General features: G+C 43.3%; 1 protein-coding gene across 4 annotated transcripts in view; it reads right to left on the bottom strand.

Annotated features, from left to right (window-relative positions):
• The window catches only part of mynn (myoneurin), a 129022-nt gene that overhangs the window by 53285 nt on the left and 47980 nt on the right, over positions 1–27757 (bottom strand). For 3 of the 4 annotated variants that reach the window (XM_059991080.1, XM_059991089.1, XM_059991095.1), the window contains one exon: positions 7458–8229. In XM_059991080.1, the coding sequence (XP_059847063.1) occupies positions 7458–8229 (772 nt within the window). The remainder of the gene's footprint in view (positions 1–7457; positions 8230–27757) is intronic. The other variant, XM_059991103.1, reaches the window with a different exon arrangement.

The following is a 27757-nucleotide window of genomic DNA, read 5'->3' as shown; positions in this document are numbered from 1 at the left end:
TACAATGCTGACTATAGCCTATTTTATCATGTGCCTCCAAGTACCCCGAAACTACATCCTTAACAATTGACTCCATCATATTCCCAACACTGAGGTCAGACTAACTGGCCTATAATTTCCTTTCATCTGCCTCTTGCTCTTTTGAAAAATGGAGTGACATTTGCAATTTTCCATTCCTCTGGAACCAAGTGAGAGTTAATTGATTCTTGAAAGATCTTTACTAATGCCTCCACAATCTCTTCAGCCACCTCTTTCACAATCTGGTAGAAATAACTTATCTACCTTCAGACCTTTCAATTTCACAAGAACCTTCTCCTGAGTAGTAGCAACTTCACACAACTCTGCCCCTTTACACTCTTGAACTTACAGCATATTGCTGGTGTCTTCCACAGTGAGGAATGATGCAAGACACTTTTTCAGTTCATCCCCATTCCTGTCTCTGCATGATCATTTTCCAGCAGTCCGATATTCACTTTCACCTCTTTTACACTTCATGTATCTGGAGAAACTTTTGGTATCCTCTTTAATATCATTGGTTAATTTACATTCACATTCCATCTTTTCCTTCTCCATTACTTTTTTAGTTGCCTTCTGTTGGTTATTAAAAGCTTCCCAATCCTCTAACTTCCCAATAATTTTTGTTCTATTATATGTCCTATTATGTTGGCTTTGACTTCTTTGATACCCACGGTTATGTCCTCATGACTTGAGAATATTTCTTCCTCTTTGGGATGTATATATCCTCTGCCTTTTGAATTGTTTCCAGAAGTTCCAGCCGTTGCTTCTCTACCATCTTCCCTGCCAGTATTCTTTTACAATCAGTTTTGGCCAGCTCCTCTCTCACATCTCTCTAATTCCCTTTACTCCATCATAATACTGATATATCTGACTAGCTTCTGCTTCTCAAATTGGAGGATGAACTTATATAATGATCATTGCCTCCTAAGGGTAAATGATTCCCATCAGTCTTTTTAACCTTGCACTTTCTGAGCTCTACCCACAATGATTCAACACCTTCCAACTGTATGTCTCCTCTTTCTAATGTTTTGATTTTCTTTTACCAACTAAACCACACCAACCCCTCTACCTGTCTGTCCTTTTTACATAATGTGTATCCTTGCACATTAAGCTCCCACACATTTCAGCCACAATTCAATGACACCAATGTCATACTGCCAATCTGTAACTGTGCTACAAGTTCATCTATCTTATTCTGTAACTTTGTGCATTCCAAGGAATAGAGCCTAACCCCTGCTCAATATTTCTTTATTACTCAGTTCCTCGAGTAGCTCTAACTACTTGTGCCATCACTTTCAGTGAATTATGGACCTGTATTCCCAAATCCCTTTGTTCTGCCACACTCCTCAGTGCCCTTCCATTCAATGTGTTAAGATCTACCATGGTTAGTCCAACTGAAGTGCAACACCTCTCACTTGTCTGCATTAATTCTATCTGCTACTTTTCAGCCCATTTTTCCAGCAAGTCCAGATCCCACTGCAAGCACTGATAGTTTTCCTCACAGTTGAGCACAACCACAAACTTGGTGTCATCTATGGAGTTGCTCATCGGGTCCACCATATTATCATCCAGATCACTGATATAGATGACAAACAAGGAACCCAGCACCAATCCCTGCAGCACTCCACACATCACGGGCTTCCAGTCAGAGAGACAATGATCTGCTGCGACTCTCTGACTTCTCCCACAAAGCCAATGTCTAAACCAATTTACTACCTCATCTTAAATGCTGAGTGACTAAACCTTGTTGACCAACCTTTCTTAAACAGTGGAACAACATTAGCTATCTTCCAATATTCCACTACCTCATGATTTAAATATCTCTACTAAGGCCCTGACAATTTCTGCATTTGCCTCCCACGGGGTCCAAAGGAACACCTGAGGATTTATCATAGAGTCATAGTGAAGAACAGCACAGAAACAGGCCCTCTGGCAGCATGTACTCCATGCCTAAACCATTCAGACTGCATATTTCCATCGACCTGCATCAGGACTATAGCTTTCCATACCCCTACTATTCATGTACCTATCCAAAAGTATCTCAAACAAGGGACAGTGAGGAGATAATTGGTCAAAATTACAGGGAAGTAGTCACCCCGAAGTTGCGGGAGGCAAGTAGTTGGGGGACTGTCAGGAGAAATGGAAATGGGCAGTTAGAGCAGAGTAAACCTGTGGTCATTCCCCTCAAAAATAAGTATACCGTTTCAATGCTTTTGTGGGGATCTCCTGGGAGAATGCTATGACGACCAGATTACAGGCATTAAACATAGGTCCATGGTACAGGAGTGAGTGAGAAAAAGGAAGTGGCAGCAGTAGGAGACTCAATAGTGAGGGGAACAGGCAGGAGATTCTGTGGACGTGAACAGGACACCCAGATGGTATGTTACCTCCCCAAGTGCCAGGGCAGGGTCAGGGACATCTCAGATCATGTCCTCAGCATTCTGGAGAGGCAGGGAGAACATATTGGTACCAATGACACAGGAAGGAGAAGCAATGAGGTCCTGAAAAGAGAATTTAGAGAGCTAGATAGAAAGCTGAGAAGCAGGACCTCCAGGGTAGTAATGTCTGTATTGCTGCCTGTGTCATGTGCTAGTTAGGGTAGAAACAGGATGATCTAGCAAATAAATGTGTTACTGATGCAGGGGGCAGTGTTTCAGGTTGTCGGATCACTGTGATTTCTTCTGGGGGAGGTATGACCTGTACAACAGTAACAGGTTGCACCTGAACCCAAGGGGGACCAATATTCTCGCAGGCAGGTTTGTTAGAGCTGTTGGGGAGGGTTTAAACTAATTTGGCAGGGGGGTGGGAACCAGAGCGAGGAGGCACAGGATAGGACGGATGGTAAAAAAAGTAAAGATAGCGTGCAGTCAGACTGTCAGGAAGGGGAGGCAGGGGATGGAACTTAGTTACAGCCAACAGGCTTTGTATCAAAACATTAGGGATGCAGAATCAGAAACGATAGCAAATACGGTACTCAAGGTGTTGTACCTAAATGCACGTACTATAAGAAATAAGGCAGATGATTTTGTTGCACTATTACAGATTGACAGCTATGATGTTGTAGCCATCACTGAATCATGGCTGAAGGATGGTTGTAGTTGGGAGCTGAATGTCCAAGATTACACAATATATTGGAGAGATAGGAAGGTAGGTGGGGGGGTGGGGGGGTGATGTGTCTTTACTGGTAAAGAATGGCATCAAATCAGTAGAAAGATGTGACTTAGGATTGGAAGATGTTGGATCCTTGTGGGTTGAGTTAAGAAACTGCAAAGGTAAAAGGATGTTGATGGCAGTTATATACAGGTCTCCCAACAGTGGCTGGGAGATGGACCACAGGTTACAACAGGAAACAGAAAAGATGTATCAAAAGGGCAATTTTATGGTAATCATGGGAGATTTTAACATGCAGGCCGATTGAGGAAATCAGGTTGGTAATGGATCTCAAAAGAATGAATTTGCTTAATACCTAAGAGATAACCTTTTAGAGCAGTTTACCACTGAGCCTACTAGGGGATCAGTTATACTGGATTGGATGTTACGTAATGAACTGGAGACGATTAAGGAGCTTAAGGTAAAAGAACCCTTGGGAACCAGTGATCACAAGATGATTGAGTTCAACTTAAAATTTAATAGAGTGAAAGTAGCAGTATTTCAGTGGAGTAAGGGAAAATACAGTTGTATGAGAGGAGCTGTCCAAGTAAATTAGAAGGAGCTGCTGGCAGGGATGTCAGCAGGCAGCAATGGTGTGCATTTCAGGAAAAAATGAGGAAGGTGCAAGACATGTGTATTCCAAAAATGGAGAAATACTCAAATAGTAAAATAGTACAACCTTGGCTGACAAGTAAAGTCAAAGCTACTGCAAAAGCAAAAGAATGGGCATATAACAAAGCAAAAATTAGTGGGAAGTTAGAGGATTGGGAAGTTTTTAAAAACCTAGAGAGAGCAACTAAAAGAATCATTAGAAGAGAAAAGGTAAAATATGAAAGCAAGCTAGCAAATAATATCACAGTGGATAGTAGAAGTTTTTTCAGGGATGTTATAAATAAAAGTGAAATGAGAGTGGATATAGGACCGCTAGAAACTGAGGCAGGAGAAATAATAACAGGGCACAAGGAGCTGGCTGATGAACTAAATGAGTATCTTACATCAGTCTTCTCTATGGAAGACACTAGCAATATGCCTGATGTCGTAGTGTGTGAAGGAAGAGAAGTGAGTTCAGTTATGATTACAAGAGAGAAGGTGCTCAAAAAGCTTAAAGATCTAAAGGTACATAAGTCACCTGGACCAGATGAATTGCACACCAGGGTTCTGAAAGAGGTAGTGTTAGAGATTGTGGTGGCATTAGAAATGATCCTTCAAAAATCTTTGGACTCTGGCATTGTGCCAGAGGACTGGAAAATTGCAAATGTCACTCCACTCTTTAAGAAAGGAGGAAGGCAACAGAGAGGAAATTATACACCAGTTAGCCTGACTTCAGTGGTTGGGAAGATGATAGAGTCAATTATTAACGATGAGATGATGGAGTACTTGGTGACACAGGACAAGATAGTACAAAGTCAGCACGGTTTTCTTCAGGGAAAATCCTTCCTGATGAACACGTTGGAATTTACAGGAAAGTTATTAACATGGTTGGAGTATTGGCTGATTGGTAGCAGGCAGCGAGTGGGAATAGGGGGATCCTTTTCTGGTTGGCTGTCAGTGACTAGTGGTGTTCTACAGGGGTCGGTGTTGGGACCACTCCTTATGCTGCATATGAAATAGCTGGCTTTGTTGCCAAGTTTGCAGATTGTACGGAGATTGGTGGAGGGGTAGGTAGTGTTGAGGAAACAGATTTGATGCAGAAGGACTTAGACAGATGGGGAGAATGGGTAAGAAGGTGGCAAATGAAATACAACGTTGGAAAATGCATGGTCATACACTTCGGTAGTAGAAATAAATATGTGGACTGTTTTCTAAACGAGGAGAAAATCCAGAAATCTGAGATGTGGAGGGACTTGGGAGTCCTTGTGCAGAACATCCTAAAGGTTAACTTGCAGATTGAGTTGGTGGTGAGGAAGGCAAATACCATGTTAATATTCATTTCAATTATAAAGAGTAAATGGACGTGAGAGTTGATATTGGACCAGTGGAAATTAATGCTGGTGAGGTAGTAAAGGGGGACAAAGTAATGCTAAATGAACTTAATGAGTACTTTGCATATGTCATCACTGTGGATCACACTATCAGTATGCCACAGGCCTGTGAGTGTCAGGGAGCAGGAGTGAGCGCCATTGCTATTACAAAGGAAAAAGTGCTAAGCAAACTCAGAGGTCCTAAGGTGAAAAAGACACCTGGAACAGATGGACTACATCTCAAAGTCCTGAGAGAGGTTGCTGAAGAGGTAACGGATACATTGGTCATGATCTTTCAAGAATAACTTGGTTCTGGCATGGTCATGGAGGACTGGAAGTGTTCAAATGTCATTCCACTCTTTAAGAGAGGAAGGCAAAAGAAAAGAAACTATAGACCAGTTACCCTAACCACAATGTTAGGAAGGTGTTGGAATCTATTATTAAGGATGAGGTTTCAGGGTACTTGGAGACTAATGATAAAATAAGTCAAAATCGGCATGGTTTCTGTAAAGGGAAATCTTGCCTGACAAATCTGATAGAATTCTTCGAGGAAGTTACAAGCAGGGTGGTGGATAAAGGAGAGGCAGTGGATGTAATTTACTTGGATTTTCAGCAAGTGTTTGATGAAGTGCCACATGTGAGGAAACTTAACGATAAAATCCTATGGTGTTATGGGAAAGATACTGGCATGGATAGTAGAATGGCTGACAGGTAGGAGACAGTTAGTGGGAATAAAAGGGGTCTTTTCTGGTTGTCTGCCAGTGACTAGTGGTGTTCCTCAGGGGTCACTATTGGGACCACTACTTTTCACATTGTTTGTCAATGATTTAGATAATGGAATTGATGGCTTTGTGGCAAAGTTTGCAGTTGATATGAAGATAGTTGGAGTTGGATAGTTGGTAGTGCTGAGAAAGCAATGTGATTGCAGCAGGTCTTGGATAAATTGGGAGAATGCGCAAAAAAGTGGCAGTGGAATAGAGTGTTGGGAAATGTATGATAATGCATTTTGGTAAAAGGATCATCAGTGCGGACAATTATCTAAATGGGGTGAAGATTCAAACATCAGAGATACAGAGGGACTTAGGAGTCCTCGTGCAAGACTCCCAGAGCATTAATTTACAGGTAGAGTGTGTGGTAAAGAAGACAAATGCAATGTTGTTATTTATTTCAAGGGGAATAGAATATAAAAGTAAGGAGATAATGCTGAGCCTTTATAAGACACTAGTCAGGCTGCACTTAGAGTATTATCAACAGTTATATCAGAAAGGATGTGTTGTCATTGGAGAGAGTCCAGAGGAGGTTCACAAGGATGAATCCGGGAATGAAAGGGTTAACATGTGAGTTGCATTTCACAGTTTTGGGCCTGTACTCACTGGTATTTAGAAGAATGAGTGGGGATCTCATTGAAACCTGCCAACTGTTGAGAAGACTAGGTAGGGTGAATGTGGAGAGGATGGTGGGGGTATTCAGAACTAAAGGGCAGAGCCTCAAAATTCAGGGGTGACCTTTTAGAACTGAGGAAAAGATGAAATTTTTTTTTAGCAAGAGAACAGTGAAAATGTGTAATGTTTTGCCACAGCCTTGGGTGGAAGCCAAGTCTGTGGCTATATTGATTGTTTCCTGACTGGTCAGGCATCAAAGGATATAGCGAGAAGGCAGGTTTATGGGGTTCAGTGGGATCCAGGATCAGCCATGATGGCAGAGCAGACTCAATGGGCTGAACAGCCCAATTCTACTCTTATGGTCTATTGGAACATGACCTCTGGCTGCTCACCGTCCCATATAGGACTCAATTGAAGATATCCCGGATTCTAGCACCCAGGAGGCAACATATCATCTGAGAATCCCATCCACAGAACCTCCATTCTGCTCCCACAACTAAGGAATACGTTATCACCACCTGCTCGCCTCTGCTCTCCTCTTCCCTTCTGCGTCACAGAGCCTAGTACTGATCCATGCATAACAAGACGAGTCACAGATTTCCAGCTAGAATAGTCACTTTGACCACAATCCTCTGTCTTCAATGGACAGGCCAATTCTGAATCCAAACGGCGAATTCACCAATGATCCCATACATCTTAATCTTCTGGATAAACCTACAATGAGGACTTTGTCAAACGCCTGACTAAAATCCATGTAGACAGCTCTATCTTCATCGATCACCTTTGTCACCTCATCAAAATATTCAATCATGTTAGTGAGACACAACTTGCCCTGCAGAAAGCCATGCTAGCTCTCCCTAATTATGCCATGGTTTTTCAAATTTTCATATATCCTTCCTCTAAGAACTATTTCCAGTAACTTTCATACTAGTGATGTGAAACTCACCGGTCTATAGTTTCCAGGATTATCTCTAGTTCCCTTCTTGAACAATGGAACAACATTAGCTACTCGCCAGTCTTCCGGGACCTCGCCTGTGGCTAGAGTGGACACGAAGATATTGGTCAAGGCCCCAGCAATCACTTCTCTTGCCTCTCTCAATAATGTGTCATTTCGCTGCAAGCACCTCCGATTTTGCTTCCCATTTGTTTTCTGAACAGTTTCACTTTCAGGTGAAATATTTTGATCATCGTTACACAAGACCGACTGAGACACAGAGTCTGAAGTGTGAAGAGGGGTGGTTGTATCTAACTGTGGTGCACTCTCATTTATTCTCCTCTCTATTTTCCTTTGAGTGCAGCCACTTGTTTGTTTTATTCTTCTAAACTTTCTCTCACTGCTGGCACTGACATTGTTAACCTGCAGAACAAAGCTTGTGCTAGTCTTCGGTTTCTTTGTATCGGCGTTCCCTGACAATCTGTCCATACTTTTAGACTGTAACTGTAATTCCTCTATTTTGTGCTCAGAGTCAGGATCTGAAGCAGGAAGTGTCACTTCTCCACAGCTGAGCACTGTCTCTGGTCCCTGCTGTTCAATGTCCATCTTTGTCCCAGCAGAGCTTAAACAGCAACTTGGCTCCGTATTCCCCTGTGCATCAGATAATGCTTTTATGTCACTATTCGAGTTAATCACAATCGATTCCAGCTTTGCTTTGCATATGCTCACCACATCCTCCATCTGCAGGTAGGCGGCAGCCGCATGGATGACAGCAGCGTTAGACCTGTCAACACAACATCATCAATGATAGCTCACAAAGTAGTAATGACCACTCAGGGACAAGCCACAGAGAACACATAGCACTCAAGTCATAAAAACTGTGTCTCTCAGGGACAAGCCACAAATAACGCACAGTAGTGATGACAGCCACTCAGGGATGAGCTAAACAGAACACTATCTTAAATTTGGTGGTGAATAATAACCTTATTAGGAGCTGAATGTAAAGGAACCCTTAGGAGACAATGATCATAATATAATTGAATTCATACTGCAATTTGAGAGGGAATATCTCCTCCTTGCTGATGATCAACACCGGTGCACCTCAGGGGAGTGTACTTAGCCCACTGCTTGACTCTCTCTATATCCATAACTGTGTGGCTAGGCATAGCTCAAATACCATCTATAAATTTGCTGATGATACAACCACCGCTGGTAGAGTCACAGATGAAGACGAGACAGCATACGGGAGAGAGATACATCAACTAATGATATGGTGTTGCAGCAACAACCTCTTGCACTCAACATCTGTAAGACAAAAGAGCTGATTGTGGACTTCAGGAAGGGTAAGATGAAGGAACACATGCCAACCCTCACAGAGGGATCTGATGTGGAGAGAGTGAGCAGTTTCAAATTCCTGGGTGTCAAGATCTCTGAAGACCTAATCTGGTCCCAATATATCGATGCAGCTATAAAGAACTCAGGAGCAAAACCGTGGATGAACCATGTGAGAATAGGACCAATCAGGTGCGACAGTGGAAATGTTTACATGGTGTCGAAGGAGGTAGCAGTGGTACTCAATGAATACTTTGCTTCAGTATTCACCAGGGAATGGTGAATACTGAAGCAAAAAAGACCTTGGCAATTGTGGGGATGACATACTGCAAACTGAAATGCTTGAGCATACAGGCATAAAGAAAGAGGATATCCTGGAGCTTTAGAAAAGCATTATGTTAAGTAAGTCACCGTGGCCAAATGAGACATACCATAGGCTACTGTAGGAAGTGAGGGAGGAGATTGCTGAACCTCTTGTGATGACCTTTGCATCATCACTAGAGACAGGAGAAGTACTGGATAATTGGAGGGTTGTAAATGTTGTTTCCTTTTTCAAGAAAGGGAGTAAAGGTAACCCAGGAAATTATAGACCAGTGAGTCTGACTTCAGTGGTGGGCAAGTTAATGGAGAAGATCCTGAGAGGCAGGATTTATGAGCAATTGGAGAGACATAATCTGATTAGGGATAGTCAGCATGGCTTTGTCAAGGACAGGTCATGCCTTGCGAGCCTGATTGAATTCTTTGAGGATGTAACAAAACACATTGTTTAAGCTAGAGCAGTGGATGTAGTGTATATGGATTTCAGTTGGGCATTTGATAAGATTCCCCATGTGATGCTCCTTCAGAAAGTAAGGAGGCATGGGATCCAAGGAGACCTTGCTTTGTGGATCCAGTATTGGCTTGCTCACATGGCAAAGCGGGGTGTAGATGGTTCATATTCTGCATGGAGTTCAGTGACCAGTGGTGTTCCATAGGGATCTGTTCTGGGACCCGACCTCTTTGTGATTTTTATAAATGGCCTGAAAAAAAGAAGTAGAAGGGTTGGTTAGTAAGTTTGCTGATGACACAAAGGTTGGGAATGCTGTGGATTGTCTGGAGGGTTGTCAGAGGTTACAGTGGAGCATCAATAGGATGCAGAACTGGGCTGAGAAGTGGCAAATGAACTTCAAACCAGATAAGTGTGAAGTGGTTCATTTAGGTAGGTCAGATTTGAAGACAATATAATATTAATGGTAAGACTCTTGGCAGTGTGGAGCATCAGAGAGATCTTGGGGTCTGTGCCCATAGGATACTCAAAGCTGCTGTGCAGGTTGACAGTGTCGTTAAGAAGGTGTATGGTGTGTTGGCTTTCAACTGTGGGATTGAGTTCAAGAGCCATGAGGTAATGTTACAGCTATATAGGACCTTGGTCAGACCCCACTTGGAGTACTGTCAACACACACAAAATGCTGGTGGAATGCAGCAGGCAAGGCAGCATCTTTATGAAGAAGTACAGTCGACATTTCAGGCCATGACCCTTCGTCAGGACTAACTAAAAGAAAAGATAGTAAGAGATTTGAAAGTGGGAGGGGGAAGGGGAGATCCGAAATGATAGGAGAAGACAGAAGGGGGAGGGAGAAAGCTAAGAGCTAGAAGGTGATTGGCAAAAGGGATACAGAGCTGGAGAAGAGGGAGTATCATGGAACCGGAGGCCTGGGGAAAAAGAAAGGGGGAGGGGAGCACCAGAGGGACATGGAGAGTCTTGCCATCTTCAGAAGTTTTCTGATGACTCTGCCATAGTTGGATGCATCAGCAAGGGAGATGAGACTGAGTACAGGGCAACGGTGGAGAACTTTGTCACATGGTGTGTGCAGAATCATCTGCAACTTAATGTGAAAAAGACTAAGGAGTTGGTAGTGGACCTGAGGAGGGCTAAGGCACCGGTGACCCCTGTTTCCATCCAAGGGGTCAGTGTGGACATGGTGGAGGATTACAAATACCTGGGGATACGAATTGACAATAAACTGGATTGGTCAAAGAACACTGAGGCTGTCTACAAGAAGGGTCAGAGCCGTCTCTACATCCTGAGGAGACTGAGGTCCTTTAACATCTGCCGGACGATGCTGAGGATGTTCTACAAGTTTGTGGTGGCCAGTGCTATCATGTTTGCTGTTGTGTGCTGGGGCAGCAGGCTGAGGGTAGCAGACACCAACAGAAACAACAAACTCATTCATAAGGCCAGTGATGTTGTGGGGGTGGAACTGGACTCTCTGACGGTGGTGTCTGAAAAGAGGATGCTGTCCAAGTTGCATGCCATCTTGGACAATGTCTCCCATCCACTCAATAATGTACTAGTTAGGCACAGGAATACATTCAACCAGAGACTCATTCCACCGAGATGCAACACTGAGCGACATAGGAAGTCATTCCTGCCTGTGGCCATCAAACTTTACAACTGCTCCCTCAGAGTGTCAGACACCCTGAGACAATAGGCTGGTCCTGGACTTACTTCCACTTGGAATAATTTACTTATTATTATTATTTAATTATTTATGGTTTTACAAACCCCATTTCCAGAAAAGTTGGGATATTTTCCAAAATGCAATAAAAACAAAAATCTGTGATATGTTAATTCACGTGAATCTTTATTTAACTGACAAAAGTACAAAGAAAAGGTTTTCAATAGTTTTACTGACCAACTTAATTGTATTTTGTAAATATACACAAATTTAGAATTTGATGGCTGTAACACACTCAACAAAAGTTGGGACAGAGTTAAAATAAGATTGAAAAGTGCACAGAATATTCAAGTAACACCAGTTTGGAAAACTCCACATTAAGCAGGCTAATTGGTAGCAGGTGAGGTATCATGACTGGGTATTAAAGTAGCATCCATCAAAGGCTTAGCCTTTGCAAGCAAGGATGGGTTGTGGCTCACCCCTTTGTGCCAAAATTCGTGAGAGAATTGTTAGTCAGTTCAAAAGGAACATTTCCCAATGCAAGATCGCAGAGAATTTAGGTCTTTCAACATCTACAGTACATAATATTGTGAAAAGATTCAGAGACATCTCTGTGCGTAAAGGGCAAGGTCAGAAACCACTGTTGAATGCGCGTGATCTTCGAGCCCTCAGGCGGTACTGCCTAAGAAACTGTCATGCTACTGTGACAATTATAGCCACCTGGGCTCGGAAGTACTTCAGAAAACCATTGTCACTTAACACAGTCCGTCGCTGCATCCAGAAATGCAATTTGAAACTGTATTACGCAAGGAGGAAGCCATACATCAACTCTATGCAGAAACACCGGCGAGTTCTCTGGGCCCGAGCTCATCTCAGATGGACGGAAAGACTGTGGAACCGTGTGCTGTGGTCAGATGAGTCCACATTTCAGCTAGTTTTTGGAAAAAACAGGCGTCGAGTTCTCCGTGCCAAAGATGAAAACGACCATCCTGATTGTTATCAGCGAAAGGTGCAAAAGCCAGCATCTGTGATGGTATGGGGGTGCATCAGTGCCCACAGCATGGGTAAGTTGCATGTATGTGAAGGTATCATTGACTCTGAGGCGTATATTAGAATTTTAGAGAGACATATGCTGCCATCAAGGCTACGACTCTTCCCAGGACGTCCATGCTTATTTCAGCAGGACAATGCCAGACCACATTCTGCACGGGCTACAGCAACGTGGCTTTGTAGACACAGAGTGCGTGTGCTTGACTGGCCTGCTGCCAGTCCAGATCTATCTCCTATTGAAAATGTATGGCGCATCATGAAGAGGAGAATCAGACAACGGAGACCGCGGACTGTTGAGCAGCTGAAGTCTTATATCAAGCAAGAATGGACAAAATTTCCAATTGCAAATCTACTACAATTAGTATCCTCAGTTCCAAAATGATTAAAAAGTGTTATTAAAAGGAAAGGTGATGTCATACAATGGTAAACATGCCTCTATCCCAACTTTTGTTGAGTGTGTTGCAGCCATCAAATTCTAAATTTGTGTATATTTACAAAATACAAATAAGTTGGTCAGTAAAACTATTGAAAACCTTTTCTTTGTACTTTTGTCAGTTAAATAAAGGTTCACGTGAATTAACATATCACAGATTTTTGTTTTTATTGCATTTTGGAAAATATCCCAACCTTTCTGGAAATGGGGTTTGTATATTGCTATATTTCTACACTATTCTTGGTTGGTGCGACTGCAACGAAACCCAATTTCCCTCAGGATCAATAAAGTATTCAGTCTGTCAGAGAACAGGCAAGGAGTGATTGTGAGAGGGGCAGAGAGAGAAAGAGGAGGAGAGAAAAAGGGGGGGGGGGGAATAATTAATAAATAAATAAATAAGGGATGGGGTAAGAAGGGGAGGAGGGGCATTAATGGAAGTTAGAGAATGCCATCAGGTTGGAGGCTACCCAGATAAGGTGTTGTTCCTCCAACCTGAGTGTGGCTTCATCTTGACAGTAGAGGAGGCCATGGATAGACATATCAGAATGGGAATGGGAATTAAAATGTGTGGCTACTGGGAGATCCTGCTTTCTCTGGCGGACAGAGCGTAGGTGTTCAGCGAAACTGTCTCCCAGTCTGCGTCGGGTCTCACCAATATATAGAAGGCTGCAGTATACCACACCAGCTGACTCACAGGTGAAGTGTCGCCTCACCTGGAACGACTATCTGGGGACCTGAATGGTGGTGAGGGAGGAAGCTTAAGGGCAGGTGTAGCACTTGTTAGTGCTGGATAAGTGGATAAGAAGGATCTCCCTCCTGGATAAGTGCCAGGAGGGAGATCGGTGGGAAGGGATTTTGGGGGGGGGGGGAACGAATGGAAAAGGAAGTCACGTAGGGAGCGATCTGAGTGGAAAGCAGAAGGGGGGGGGGGAAGGGAAAGATGTGCTTGGTAGTGGGATCCCGTTGGAGGTGGCGGAAGTTACAGAGAATTATATGTTGGACCCGGAGGTCGGTGGGGTGGTGCATGAGGGCAAGGGGAACCCTATCCCGAATGGGGTGGCAGGAGGATGGGGTGAGAGTGCATGAAATGGGAGAGATGTGTCTGAGAGCAGACTTGATGGTGGAGGAAGGGAAGTCCCTTTCTTTTAAAAAAAAGAGTACTTTGAGTACTGTGTTCAGTTCTAGTCACCTCACCACAGGAAGGATGTGGATACTATAGAGAGAGTGCAGAGGAGATTTACAAGGATGCTGCCTGGATTGGAGGGCATACCTTATGAGAATAGGTTGAATGAACTTGGCTTTTTCTCCTTGGAGCCAAGGAGGATGAGGGGTAACCTGATAGAGGTATGTAAGATGATGAGGGGCATTGATCAGGCAGATAGCCAGAGGCTTCTTCTCAGGGCTGAAATAGCAAAGAAGGGGCATAGATTTATGGTGCTTGGAAAAAGGTACCGAGGGATATCAGGGCTAAGTTTTTCACACAGAGAGTAGCTGGTGCGTGGAATGCATTGTCAGCGGCAGCGGTGGAAGCAGATAAAATAGGGTCTTTTAAGAGCCTCTTAGATAGCAACATGGAGCTTAGTAAAATAGAGGGCTCTGTGATAGGGAAAGTCTCGGCAGTCTCTAGAGTAGGTTACGTGGTCGGCACAACATTGTGGACCAAACAAAGGGCCAGTAATGTGCTGCAGATTTCTATGTTCTATGTAAGAAGGTAAGACAGCAACTATACTTCATTAGGAGTTTGAAGAGATTTAGTATATCACCAAAAACACTCAAAAACTTCTGTAGATGTATCATGGAGAGCATTCTGACAGGCTGCATCACTGCCTGGTATGGAGGGGCTACTGCACAGGACCGAGAGAAGCTGTAGAGGGTTGTAAATTTAGCTGGCTCCATCTCGGGTACTAGCCTACAAAGTACCCAGGACATCTTCAAGGAGTGCTGTCTCAGAAAAGCAGCAACCATTATTAAGGACCTCCAGCACCCAGGGCATGCCCTTTTCTCACTGCTTCATCAGGCAGGAGATACAGAAGAATGAAGGCACACACTCAGTGCTTCAAGAACAGAATCAGAATCAGGTTTATTATCACTGGCATGTGACATGAAATTTGTTAACTTAGCAGCAGCAGTTCAATGCAATACATAACCTAGCAGAGAGAGAGAAAAAAATAACAATAATAAATAAACAAGAAAATCAAATACATATATTGAATAAATTATTTTAACAATGTGCAAAAACAGAAATACTGTATATTAAAAAGACTGAGATAGTGTCCATTCAGGAATCCCATGGCAGCAGGGATGAAGCTGTTCCTGAATCGCTGAGTGTGCATTCAAGCTTCTCTATCTCCTACTTGATGGTAACATTGAGAAAAGGGCATGCCCTGGGTGCTGGAGGTCCTTAATAATGGACACTGCCTTTTTGAGACACCGTTCCCTAAAGATGTCCTGAGTACTTAGGCTAGTGCCCAAGATGGAGCTGACTAGATTTACAACCTTACATAGAAACATAGAAAACCTACTGCACAATACAGGCCATTCGGCCCACAAAGCTGTGCCGAACATGTCACTACCTTAGAATTACCTAGGCTTTACCCATAGCCCTCTTTTTTCTGAGCTCCATGTAGCCATCCAGGAGACTCTAAAAAGACCCTATTGTTTCCACCTCCACCACTGGCAGCCCATTCCACAAACTCACCATTCTCTGTATAAAAAACTTACATCTCCTCTGTACCTACTTCCAAGCACCTTAAAACTATGCCCTCTCGTGCTAGTTGTTTCAGCCCTGGGAAAAAGCCTCTGACTATTTACACGAACAATGCCTCTCATTATCTTGTTCACCTCTATCCGGTCACCTCTCATCCTCTGTTGCTCCAAGTCATCATGTAAAGTCAAGTCACTTTTTATTGTCATTTCGACCATAACTGCTGGTACAGTACATACTAAAAATGAGACGACGTTTTTCAGGACCATGGTGCTACAAAAACCAGATTAAGCTATGTAAAAAACACAGAAAACTGTGCAGGCATTACAATAAATAATAAACAAGACAGTAGGGCAGTAAGGTGTCAGTCCAGGCTCTGGGTATTGAGGAGTTTGATAGCTTGGGGGAAGAAACTGTTACATAGTCTGGTCGTGAGAGCCCGAATGCTTTGGTGCCTTTTCCCAGACAGCAGGAGGGAGAAGAGTTTGTATGAGGGGTCCTTCATAATGCTATTTGCTTTGCGGATGCAGCATGTATTGTAAATGTCCGTAATGGTGGGAAGAGAGACCCCGATGATTTTCTCAGCTAACCACACTATCTGCTGCAGGGTCTTGTGATCTGAGATGGTGCAATTTCCAAACCAGGCAGTGATGCAGCTGCTCAGGATACTCTCAATACAACCCCTGTAGAATGTGATGAGGATGGGGGGGTGGGAGATGGACTTTCTTCAGCCTTCACAGAAAGTAGAGACGCTGCTGGGCTTTCTTTGCAATGGAGCTGGTGTTGAGGGGCCAGGTGAGATTCTCCACCAAGCGAACATCAAGAAATTTGGTGCTCTTAACAATCTCTACCAAGGAGCCGTCAGCGGGGAGTGGTCGCTCTGTGCCCTCCTGAAGTCAACAACCATCTCTTTTGTTTGCACTAGTCTGTTAGCCGCTGTACCTCCTCTCTGAAAGCTGACTCATCGTCCAAGGAGAAGAGGTCAAGTTCACTCAACCTATTCTCATAACGCATGCTCCCCAATCCAGGCAACATCCTTGTAAATCTCCACTGCACCCTTTCTATGGTGTCCACGTTCTTCCTGTACTGAGGCAACCAGAATTGAGCAAAGTACTCCAAGTGGGGTCTGATAAGGGTCCTATATAGCTATAACATTACTTCTCGGCTCTTAAACACGATTGATGAAGGCCAATACACCATACACCTTCTCAACCACAGAATCAACCTGCGTAGCAGTTTTGAGGTTCCTATGGACTCGGATGACCCCAAGATCCCTCTGATCCTCCACACTGCCAGGAGTCTTACCATTAATGCTATATTCTGCCATCATATTTGACCTGCCAAAATGAGCCACCTCACACTTATCTGGGTTGAACCCCATCTGCCACTTCTCAGCCCAGCTTTGCATCCTATCAATGTCCTGCTGTAACCTCTGACAGCCCTCCACACTGTCCACAACACCCCTAATCTTTGTGTTATTGGCAAATTTTCTAATCCATCCCTCTACTTCTTCATCCAGGTCATTTTTAAAACTCACGAACAGTAAGGGTCCCAGAACAGATCCCTGAGGCACACCACTGGTCACCGATCTCCATGCAGAATATGACCCCTCTACAACCACTCCTTGCCTTCTGTGGGCAAGCCGGTTCTGGATCCACAAAGCATGCCTCCTTACTTTCTCAATAAGCCTTGCATGGGGCACCTTATCAAATGCCTTGCTGAAATCCATAAATAATCTTCTGCAGCTTCTTTTGGTCGTGTGCAGTAGCCCCTCCATACCAGACAATGATGAAGCCTGTCAGAATGCTCTTCACATGTTTCCATATCGAGGAGCAGATAGGGAAACAGATCCTGGAAAGGTGTAATAATAACAGAGTTGTCATGATCAGAGACTTTAATTTCCCAAATATTGATTGGCATCTCCCTAGAACAAAGGGTTTAGATGGGGTGGAGTTTGTTAGGTGTGTGCAGGAAGGTTTCTTGACACAATATGCAGATAAGCCTACAAGGGGAGAGGCTGTATTTGATTTGGTATTGGAAAATGAACCTGGTCAGGTGTAGATCTCTCAGTGGGAGAGCATTTTGGAGATAGTGATCATAATTCTATCTGCTTTACAAAAGCATTAGAGAGAGATAGGAACAAACAAGTTGAAAAAGTGTTTGATTGGAGTAAGGGGAATCAAGAGGCTATCAGACAGGAAATTGGTAGCTTAAGCTGGAAACAGATGTTCTCAGGGAAAAGTATGGAAGAAATGTAGCAAATGTTCAGGGGATATTTGTGTGGAGTGCTGCATAGGTACGTTCCAAAGAGACAGGAAAGTTATGGTAGGGTACAGGAACTGTGGTGTACAAAGGCTGTAATAAATCTAGTCAAGAAGAAAAGTTTACAAAAGGTACAGAGGGCTAGGTAATGTCAGAGATGTAGAAGATTATAAGGCTAATAGGAAGGAGCTTAAGAAGGAAATTAGGAGAGCTAGAAGGGGCCATGAGAAAGCCTTGGTGGGCAGGATTAAGGAAAACCCCAAGACATTCTACAAATTTGTGAAGAGCAAGAGGATAAGATGTGAAAGAATAGGACCTATCAAGTGTGACAGTGGGAAAGTGTGTATGGAACCGGAGGAAATAGCAGAGGAACGTAATGAATACTTTACTTCAGTATTCACTATGGAAAAGGATCTTAGTGATCATAGTGATGACTTGCAGCAGACTGAAAAGCTTGAGCAGGTAGATATTAAGAAAGAGGATGTGCTGGAGCTTTTGGAAAGCATCAAGTAGGATAAGTCGCCAGGACCGGATGAGATATACCCCAGGCTACTATGGGAGGCGAGGGAGGAGATTTGTTCCTTTGTTCAGTGGAACAAAGGAAATTACAGTGGTATGAGAGAGAAACTGGCCCAAGTTGATTGGAAAAGTAAGCTAGATGGAGGGATGGTAGAGCAGAATTGGATGAAATTCCTATAAGAAATAAGGAAAGTGCAAGAAAAATATATTCCAACAAAAAGAAAAAAATGAAAATCATGATCGGAAAAATAGCATAAATGTGGCTAATGAGAGAGGTTAAGGCTAAAATAAAAGCAAAAGAGACCGCATACAAGGAAGCAAAAATTAGTGGGAAAACTGAGGACTGAACGACTTTCAAAAACTTACAGAATGAAAACTAAGAAAGTCATTAGGAAAGAAAAGATGAATTATGAAAGGAAGTTGGCAATTAACATAAAAAAGGATACTAAGTTTTTTAAATATATGAAGAATAAAAGAGTGACATGGGTAGATATAGGACCGATTGAAAATGATGCTGGAGAAATTATAATGGGTAACCAAGAGATGGCAGAGGAACTAAACGAGTATTTTACATCAGTCTTCACAGTGGAGGCATTAGCAACATACCTGATAGCCAGAGGTCTCAGGGAATAGAATTAGGTACAGTCAAGATTACTAGAGAGAGAGTGCTTGGGAAGCTAAATGGACTAAGGATAGATAAGTCTCCTGGACTGGATGAGGTACACCCACGGGTTCTGAAGGAGGTGGCTTTGGAGATTGTGGAGGCATTGGAAATAATCTTCCAGGAATCAATAGACTCTGGCATGGTTCCAGAGGACTGGAAGATTGCAAATGTAGTTCCGCTGTTTAAGAAAGGAGGGAGGCAGCAAAAAGAAAATTACAGAACTATTAGTCTGACAACGGTAGCTGGAAAGTTATTGAAGTCGATCCTCAAGGATGAGATTATGAAATACCTCGAGGTGCATGACAAGATAGGCCCAAGCCAGCATGGTTTCATGAAGGGAAAACCCTGCCTCACCAACCTACTAGAATTTTTTGAGGTAATTTCAAATAAGATTGACAAGGGAGAGGCTGTGGACGTTGTGTATTTGGATTTTCAAAAGGCCTTCGATAAGGTGCCGCAAATGAGGCTGCTGAATAAGATGAGAACCCATGGAATTACAGGAAAGATATTGGAATGGGTGGAATAGGCAGAAAGCAAAGGGTGAGAATACAGGGATCCTATTCTGGTTGGTTGCTGGTTACTAGTGGTGTTCCGCAGGGGTTGGTGTTGGGGCCTCTTCTTTTTACACTGTATATCGACGATTTACATTATGGATTAAATGGTTTTGTGGCTAAGTTTGCGGATAACACCAAGATAGGTGGAGGAGCAGTAAGTGTTGAAGAAACGGAAAGGTTGCAGAGAGACTTGGTCAGTTTAGGAGAGTGGGCAAAGAAATGGCAGATGAGGTACAATGTTGAGAAAAGTACAGTTGTACATTTTGGAAGAGGAAATAATCGGGCAGATTATTATTTAGATGGGCAGAAAATTCAAAAGTTGGAAGTGTAAAGGGACTTGGGGGTCCTGGTGCACAGACGTAAGGCTCACTGGTCTATAATAACCAGGACTTTCCCTACTACCTTTTTTGAACAAGGGGACATTTGCCTCCCTCCAATCCTCCGGTACCATTCCCATGGACAACGAGGACATAAAGATCCTAGCCAGAGGCTCAGCAATCTCTTCCCTCGCCTTGTGGAGCAGCCTGGAGTACATTCAGTCAGGCCCCAGGGACGTATCCGTCCTAATGTATTTTAACAACTCCAACACCTCACTCATATTGTCCTCACTGTAATCAAGTTCCCTCTCATTGGTGAATACCGAAGAGAAGTATTCATTGAGGACCCCGCTCACTTCCACAGCCTCCAGGCACATCTTCCCACCCTTATCTCTAATTGGTCCTATCTTCACTCCTGTCAACTTTTTGTTCTTCACATAGTTGAAGAATGCCTTGGGGTTTTCCTTTACCCTACTCACCAAGGCCTTCTCATGCCCCCTTCTTGCTCTCCTCAGCCCCTTCTTAAGCTCCTTTCTTGCTACCCTATATTCCTTAATAAACTCATCTGATCCTTGCTTCCTAAACCTCATGTATGCTGCCTTCTTCCATCTGACTAGATTCTCCACTTCACTTGTCACCCATGGTTCCTTCACCCTACCACTCTTTATATTCCTTACCAGGACAAATTTATTCCTAGCATCCTGCAAGAGATTCCTAAATATCGACCACATGTCCATAGTACACTTCCCTGCAAAAACATCATCCCAATTCACACCCACAAGGTATAGCCTTATAGCTTCATAATTTGCCCTTCCCCAATTAAAAATTTTCCTGTCCTCTCTGATTCTATCCTTTTCCATGATAATGTTAAAGGTCAGGAAGCGGTGGTCACTGTCCCCCAGACGCTCACCCACTGACAGATCTGTGACCTGACCTGGTTCATTACCTAATACTACATCTAGTATTCCCTTTTCTACTTTTTATTTTATTCATTTATTTTAATTTATTTTAATTTTTTATTTTATTTATGATTTATAATTGAAATTTTTATTATATTTACTATCGATTTGTACTCTGGGGAGCGCGAAGCGCAGAATCAAATATCGCTGTGATGATTGTATGCTCTAGTATCAATTGTTTGGCGACAAAGTAGTAAAGTAAAGTAGTATGGCATTTCCCCTAGTTGGCCTGTCAACATACTGTGACAGGAATCCATCCTGGACGTACTTGACAAACTCTGCCCCGTCTAGACCATTGGAACTAATCAGGTGCCAATCAATATTCAGGAAGTTAAAGTCACCTATGATAACCACCCTGTTATTTTTGCACCTTTCCAAAATCTGCCTCCCAATCTGCTCCTTGGTATCCCTGCTACTACTGGGGGCCTATAGAATACTCCCAATAAAGTAACTGTTCTCTTCCTGTTCCTGATTTCTACCCATACTGACTCAAAAGAGAATCCTGCTACATTACCCTCCCTTTTTGTAGTTGTAATAGTATCCTTGACCAGTAATGCCACCCCTCCCCCTCTCTCTATCCCTTTTAAAGCACTGAAATCCAGGAACACTGAGAATCCATTCCTGCCCTGCTGCCAGCCAGCCTCTTGTTTCCACAAGAGGACATAAGTTTAAGGTGCTGGGGAGTAGATACAGAGGAGATGACGGGGGTAAGTTTTTACTCAGAGAGTGGTGAGTGCATGGAAGGGGCTGCTGGCAATAGTGGTGGTGGCGGATACGATAGGGTCTTTTGAGACTTTTGGATAGGTACATGGAGCTTAGAAAAATAGAGGGCTATAGGTAAGCCTAGTAATTTCTAAGGTAGGGACATATTTGGCACAACTTTGTGGGCCGAAGGGTCTGTATTGTGCTGTAGGTTTTCTATGTTTCTGTTTTTCTATGGTACAACTATAGAAGTTTTTGAGTGTATTTGTTGACATGCGAAATTGCTTCAAACTCGTAATAAAGTATAGCCGCTGTCTTGCCTTCTTTATGACTACATCAGTATGTTGGGACCAGGTTAGATCCTCAGAGACCTTGACATGCAGGAACTTGAAGCTGCTCACTCTCTCCAGTTCTGATCCTTCTATGAGGATTGGTCTTACCTTGGTCTTACCATTCCTGAAGCTTCTTCTCTGCCATCCGATTCCTAAATGGGCATTGAACCCTTGGACACTATCTCACTTTTCTAATACGTATTATTTCTGGTTTTGCATGATTTTTAATCTATTCAATATACGTATGTGTAAATTGTTTATTTATTCGATATTATGTATTGCATTGAACTGCTGCTGCTAATTTAACAAATTTCATAACACATGCCGTTGATCATAAACTTGATTCTGATTCTAATTCAGATGCATCACTATCACAATGGAATAAGGGGAATTACAGAGGCATGAGAGAGGAGCTTACCCTGGTGGATTGGAGGAGGATACTGGCGGGGATTACATCAGAGGAGAATTGACTAAAGGTTTCTGGGAATAGTTCACAAGGTGTAGGATAGATATGTCTCACAGAAGTTGTTCTCAAATGGCAGGGGTAGGCAACTGTGGCTGACAAGGGAAGTTAAGAATTCCATGAAAGCCAAGGAAAGGCATATAAGGTAGCAAAAGTGTGCAGGAAGTTGGATGACTGGGAAGCTTTTAAAATCCAACAAAAGGCAACTCAAAGCCTGTAACAAAAGGTAAAATTGAAATATGAGGGCAGACTAGCCAATAACATAATGCAAGATACCATACGTTTTATATAAAGAATAAAAGGGAGGTGAAAGTTGATATTGGACCAGTGGAAAATGATGCTGGTGAGGTAGTAATGGGGGACAAAGAAATGCCAGATGAATATAATAAGTATTTAGCATCAGTTTTCACTGTGGAAGACACTAGCAGTGTACCACAGGTCTGTGAGTATCAGGGAGTAGGAGTGAGTCTCATTACTATTACAAAGGAAAAAAGTGGTAAGCAAACTCAAAAGTCTTAAGGTGTATGAATCACCTGGACCAGATGGACTACATCCCAGAGTTCTAAGAAAGGTTGCTGAAAAGATAACGAATGCATTGGTCATGTTCTTTTAAGAACCACTTGATTCTGGCAAGGTCCCAGAGTACTGGAAGATTGCAAGTATCAATCCACTCTTTAAGAAGGGAGGAAGGTATAAGAAAGGAAATTAAAGGCCAGCTAGCCTAACCTCAATGGTTGGGAAAGTGCTGGAGTCTATTATTAAGGATGAGGAACCAGGGTACTTGAAGATTAATGATAAATTTATCCTGGTTTGTGTGAAGGACAATATTGCCTGACAAATCTGTTAAGAGTTCTTCGAAGAAGTAACAAATAGGGTGGATAAAGGAGAGGCAGTGGGTGTCACTTACTTGGTTTTCAGAAGGCATTTGATAAGGTGCCACCACATGAAGCTGCTTAACAAGATAAAGTCCTATGGTGTTACAGAAAAGATACTGACATGGATAGAGGAATGGCTGACAGACAGGAGGCAGCGAGTGCGAACAAAAGGGACCTTTTCTGTTTGGCTGCCAATGGCTAGAGTGCTCTTCAGGGGTCAGTACTGGGACTGCTACTTTTCACATTGTTTGGCAATGATTTGAAGAATTGAATTGATGGCTTTGTGGCAAAGTTGCAGATGATATGAAGGTAGGTGGAAGGTGGTATTGCTGAGGAAGCAAAGTGATTTCAGTGGGATTAGACAAATTGGAAGAATGGACAAAAGTGTGGCAGATAGAATATAGTGTTGGGAGATGTATAATAATGCACTTTGGTAAAAGGAACGATAGTGCATACTATTAGCTACATGGGGAGAAGGTCCCAAGTTCAGAGATGCAGAGGGACTTAGGAGTCTTTGTGCAAGACTCCCAGAACGTTAATTTACTGGTTGAGCATGTGGTAAAGATGGCAAATGAATGTTGGCATTTAGTTCAAGGGGAATAGAATATAAAAGCAAGGAGATAATGCTGAGCCTTTATAAAACACTAGGCAGGCCACATTGAGTGCACTGTCAACAGTTTTGGGCCCCTTATATCAGAAAGGGTATGTTGTCATTGGAGCGAGTCCAGAGGAGGTTCATGAGGATGATTCCAGGAATGAAGGGGGTTAACATATGAGCATATGGCTGCTTTGGACCTGTACTCACTGGAATTTAGAAGAATGCATGGGCATCTCATTGAAATCTACCGAATGTTGACAGGACTAGATAGGGTGGATGTGGAGAGTATGTTTCCTATGGTGGGGGCATCCAGAATTAAAGGCACAGCCTCAAAATTGACGGGTGACCCTTTTGAACAGAGCTAAGGAGGATTTTTTTTAAGCCCTAAGTTGTCATGATGGAGGTGAAGTCTGTGGGTTACACTTAAGGCAGAAGTTGATTGTTTTTGATTGGTCAGGGCATCAAAGGATATGGTGGGAAGGCAGGTGTATGGTGTTGAGTGGGATCTGGGATCAGCCATGATGGAATGGGGGAGCAGACTCGATGGGCTGAATGGCCTAATTCTGCTCCTATGTCTTATGGTTTAATGGCCTTATAATCCACAATGCTCAAATTCGTGATGATGGCCTCTCAGGGATGGGCCACACAGAACATCTAGCATTCAAAACTACAATGACGGGCACTCAGGGATAAGTCACACAAAACACAACACATCATTCAGACAATACTCACATTAAACAGCTTTTATTTTCACAGAGGCTTTGACAGCAACCAATAGAGAGGAGGCAGAATACCAGAAAATATACATCACACCTCCACATACTGGGCCGTGGTCACCATATACTGAAGCCAGGTCACCACACACTGGGCCCAGAGTACCATACACCCTCCAAACACTTGGTCCTGGTTACCACATACCCTCCACATACTGGACAATAAGACCATAATACATAGGAGCAGAATTAGGCCATTTGACCCACTGAGTCTGCTCCACCATTTCATCATGGCTGATCCATTTCACTCAACCCCATTTTTCTGCCTTCTCCCAGAACATGTTAGGCCCTGACTAATCTACAGCCTATCAACCCCCGCCTAAAATATACCCAATGACTTGGTGTCCACAGTGCTCATGGCACTGATTTCCACAGATTCACCACTCTCTGGCAAAAAAAAAATCCTCCTCAATTCCATTCAATATGGATGGCCCTCTATCTGAGGCTGTACCCTCTGGTCCTGGACTCCCCCACCGTAGGAAATATGCTCTCCATTTCCAATCTATCAAGGCCTTTCAAAATTCAATAGGTTTCAAAGATATGTGTTCCCCCCCCCCCCCCCCCCCCGCCAATTCTTCTGAAGTCCAGCAAGTAAAGGCCCAGAGCCATCAATCACTCCTCATACCACAAGCCTGCAGGAGAACTCCCAAGGCTAGTTGCACCACAGAATTTTGAATTTTCTCCCCATTTAGAAAATAGTCCATGTTTGTATTCCTTCTACCAAGGGGATGACCATGCACTTTCCCACACTATATTCCATTTGCCACTTCTTTGCCCATTCTCCTAATCTGTACAAATCCTTCTGCAGCCTCCCTATTTCCTCAATACTACTTGCTCCATCACATATTCTCATATCATCAGCAAACTTGGTCAAAAAGCCATCAATTCATCAAAATCATTGACATACAACGTAAAAAGAAACTTCCACTCATTACTGGCAGCCAATAAGAAAAGGCTCCTTATTCCCACACTTTGCCTCCTGTCAATCAGCCAATACTTTATCAATGCACGAATCATTCCTGTAATATCATGGGCTTCTTTCTTGTTAAGCAGCACCTAGGTCAAAGGCTTTCTAAAAATCCAAGTAAACAACATCAACCGATTCCCCTTTGTCTAAAAAGCCATCTCGTAGACATTCTCCAAATAATCTCTCAAGGAATCTACTGACGGCAATGTTGCCCTATTATTGCCTTCCTTTCTGACAGCCTCACTGCACACTGCCTCTGTTTATAAACCAATAGCCCAATCATTCTGGTTCCCAACTCCCTGCCAAGTTATTTTAAACCCTCTGGAACAGCTATAGCAAATATGCCCACAAGGAATTGGTCCCATCGGGTTCAGGTGTAACCCATGCCTTTTATATAGGTGATACTTTCCCCAAAAGAGATCCTAATGATCCATAAATCAGAAACCCTTCTCCCTACACCAATTTCTCAGACACCCATTCATCTGCCAAGTCATCCTATTCTTAACCTTACTAGCAAGATTGGTACCCTGGAGGTCCTGCTTTTCGACGTTCTATCTAGCTCCCTAAATTCTCCCTTCAGGACCTCCTTGCCTTTCCTACCTATGTCACTGATGCCATGCATCAAGACTTCTGGCTGATCACCCTCCCCCTTTAGAATGTCTGGGCCTGATCCAAGACATCCCTGACCCTGGCACCTGGAAGGCAACATATCAACTGAGTGTGTCTATTGTGTCCAGAGAATCTCATATCTATTCCTCTAATAATGGAATCCTGCAACACTTCTGCAGTCCTCTTCTCCCCCCCCCCCCCCCCCCGTCCCATCTGAGCTGTACAACCAGACTCAGTGCCAGAGGCCTGGTCGCTGCAGGTCCACACTCCCCCAGCCCCCACACCCTAACAGTCGGTCGTCCCCCTCAGCGTTATCCAAAATGGTGTATTTATTATCGAGGAGATTGGCCACATGGGTTGTTGTGTCTGTGCACAACTACATATCAATTAAAATAAAAAAACACACACACCACATGAGGTAGCCTGAACAGGTGTATTCACATTGCAGTGAGAGAGCAGGAGCACGAGAGAGAGAGAGAGAATGTGCATGCGCAGGCAACAGGTAGTCATTGCTCTAAAAGAACACATATTACACTTCTTCCCCGTTACATAAATGCAACCAACATAAAGCTGCATTTGTACAAAACATTTAATTTCCCTTTCACAACCCATATTCCAAATAAACATGCTTTCACAACAACAGTCTGTAACTAACTTCACAGTTCTAAAGATTTAGTCTTTTGGATGGCACTCTGTTTCTTTCAGGTTAGGGCCTCTAGACCTGTGGAGTTGCACTCAATTTCCACTTTTGTCAGTAGCTGCTGTACTTCCTCCATCTGGTCAGAGAGCAGGACTATATCATCTGCAAAATCGAAATAACTGCTCTGAACCTTTTGGTTCATCCTGGTTTTATGGTAAAACCAAGCTTGTCATGATCTTTGGTAGCTTGACGTAGAGCGTAATCAAGGACGATTATAAAAATGTAGGGTGCCAGATCGTCTCCTTGTAGCACACCAGCCAGGAGCTGGAACACTGCTGTTTCTCCATCTGGTGATACAACTTTCGCCATGGTCTTGGTATAGTTGGACTCTATTGCTCTCAGTAGACGGTCTGGCACTCCGTAAGCTTTCAGGTTCTTCAGCGTTTTACCTCAGTGAATGGAGTCAAAAGCTTTGCAAAAATCAATGGCATTCAACTGCAACGAAGGTACTCTCAAGACCGTAAAGAATGATACCATTAAGAAAGTCTTAGATTTCAAGTACCTCGGGTCAAGAATGATGAGTTCAGAGAAAGACATAAAGATACGGAAGGCGCTGGCGTGGAGGGCTATGAACAACATGAAGGAAATCTGTAGGTTGAACCTAACCAGAGGGCTCAAAAAGAGGATCTTCATAACAGTCATAGAGTCCATTCTCACGTACAGATGCGAGACGTGAACACTCATCAAGATTATGCGAAAGTCACTTGATGGTTGCTATACACAAATGCTTCGGATGGCTCTTGACATGAGTTGGCAACAGCACATGATGAACGTCGAGCTCTATCACAACCGACCGAAGCTCACTACTAAAATCGAGGCAAGAAGACTGCAACTAGCGGGGCACTGTCTACGCCACACTGAGCTACCTGCCAGCCTAGTCATCACATGGGAGCCCAAGCATGGGAGGATCATGGGAGGATGAACCAAGACTATGGTCAACGCGCTTCTAGAAGATAGCAGCGGTATGCCAAATGAAGATGGTAATCAGTTTTCCCCTTCAATCAGACGAATGATTGCTTTTGTAACATTAATTGCCAGAAGGTCTATATTACAAAACTGGA

This window comes from Hypanus sabinus, chromosome 2, assembly GCF_030144855.1.
Source record: "Hypanus sabinus isolate sHypSab1 chromosome 2, sHypSab1.hap1, whole genome shotgun sequence".
NCBI classification, from domain to species: domain Eukaryota; kingdom Metazoa; phylum Chordata; class Chondrichthyes; order Myliobatiformes; family Dasyatidae; genus Hypanus; species Hypanus sabinus.
Note: the sequence above shows the minus strand (reverse complement) of the source record. Positions and strands in the feature narration are given on the sequence as shown.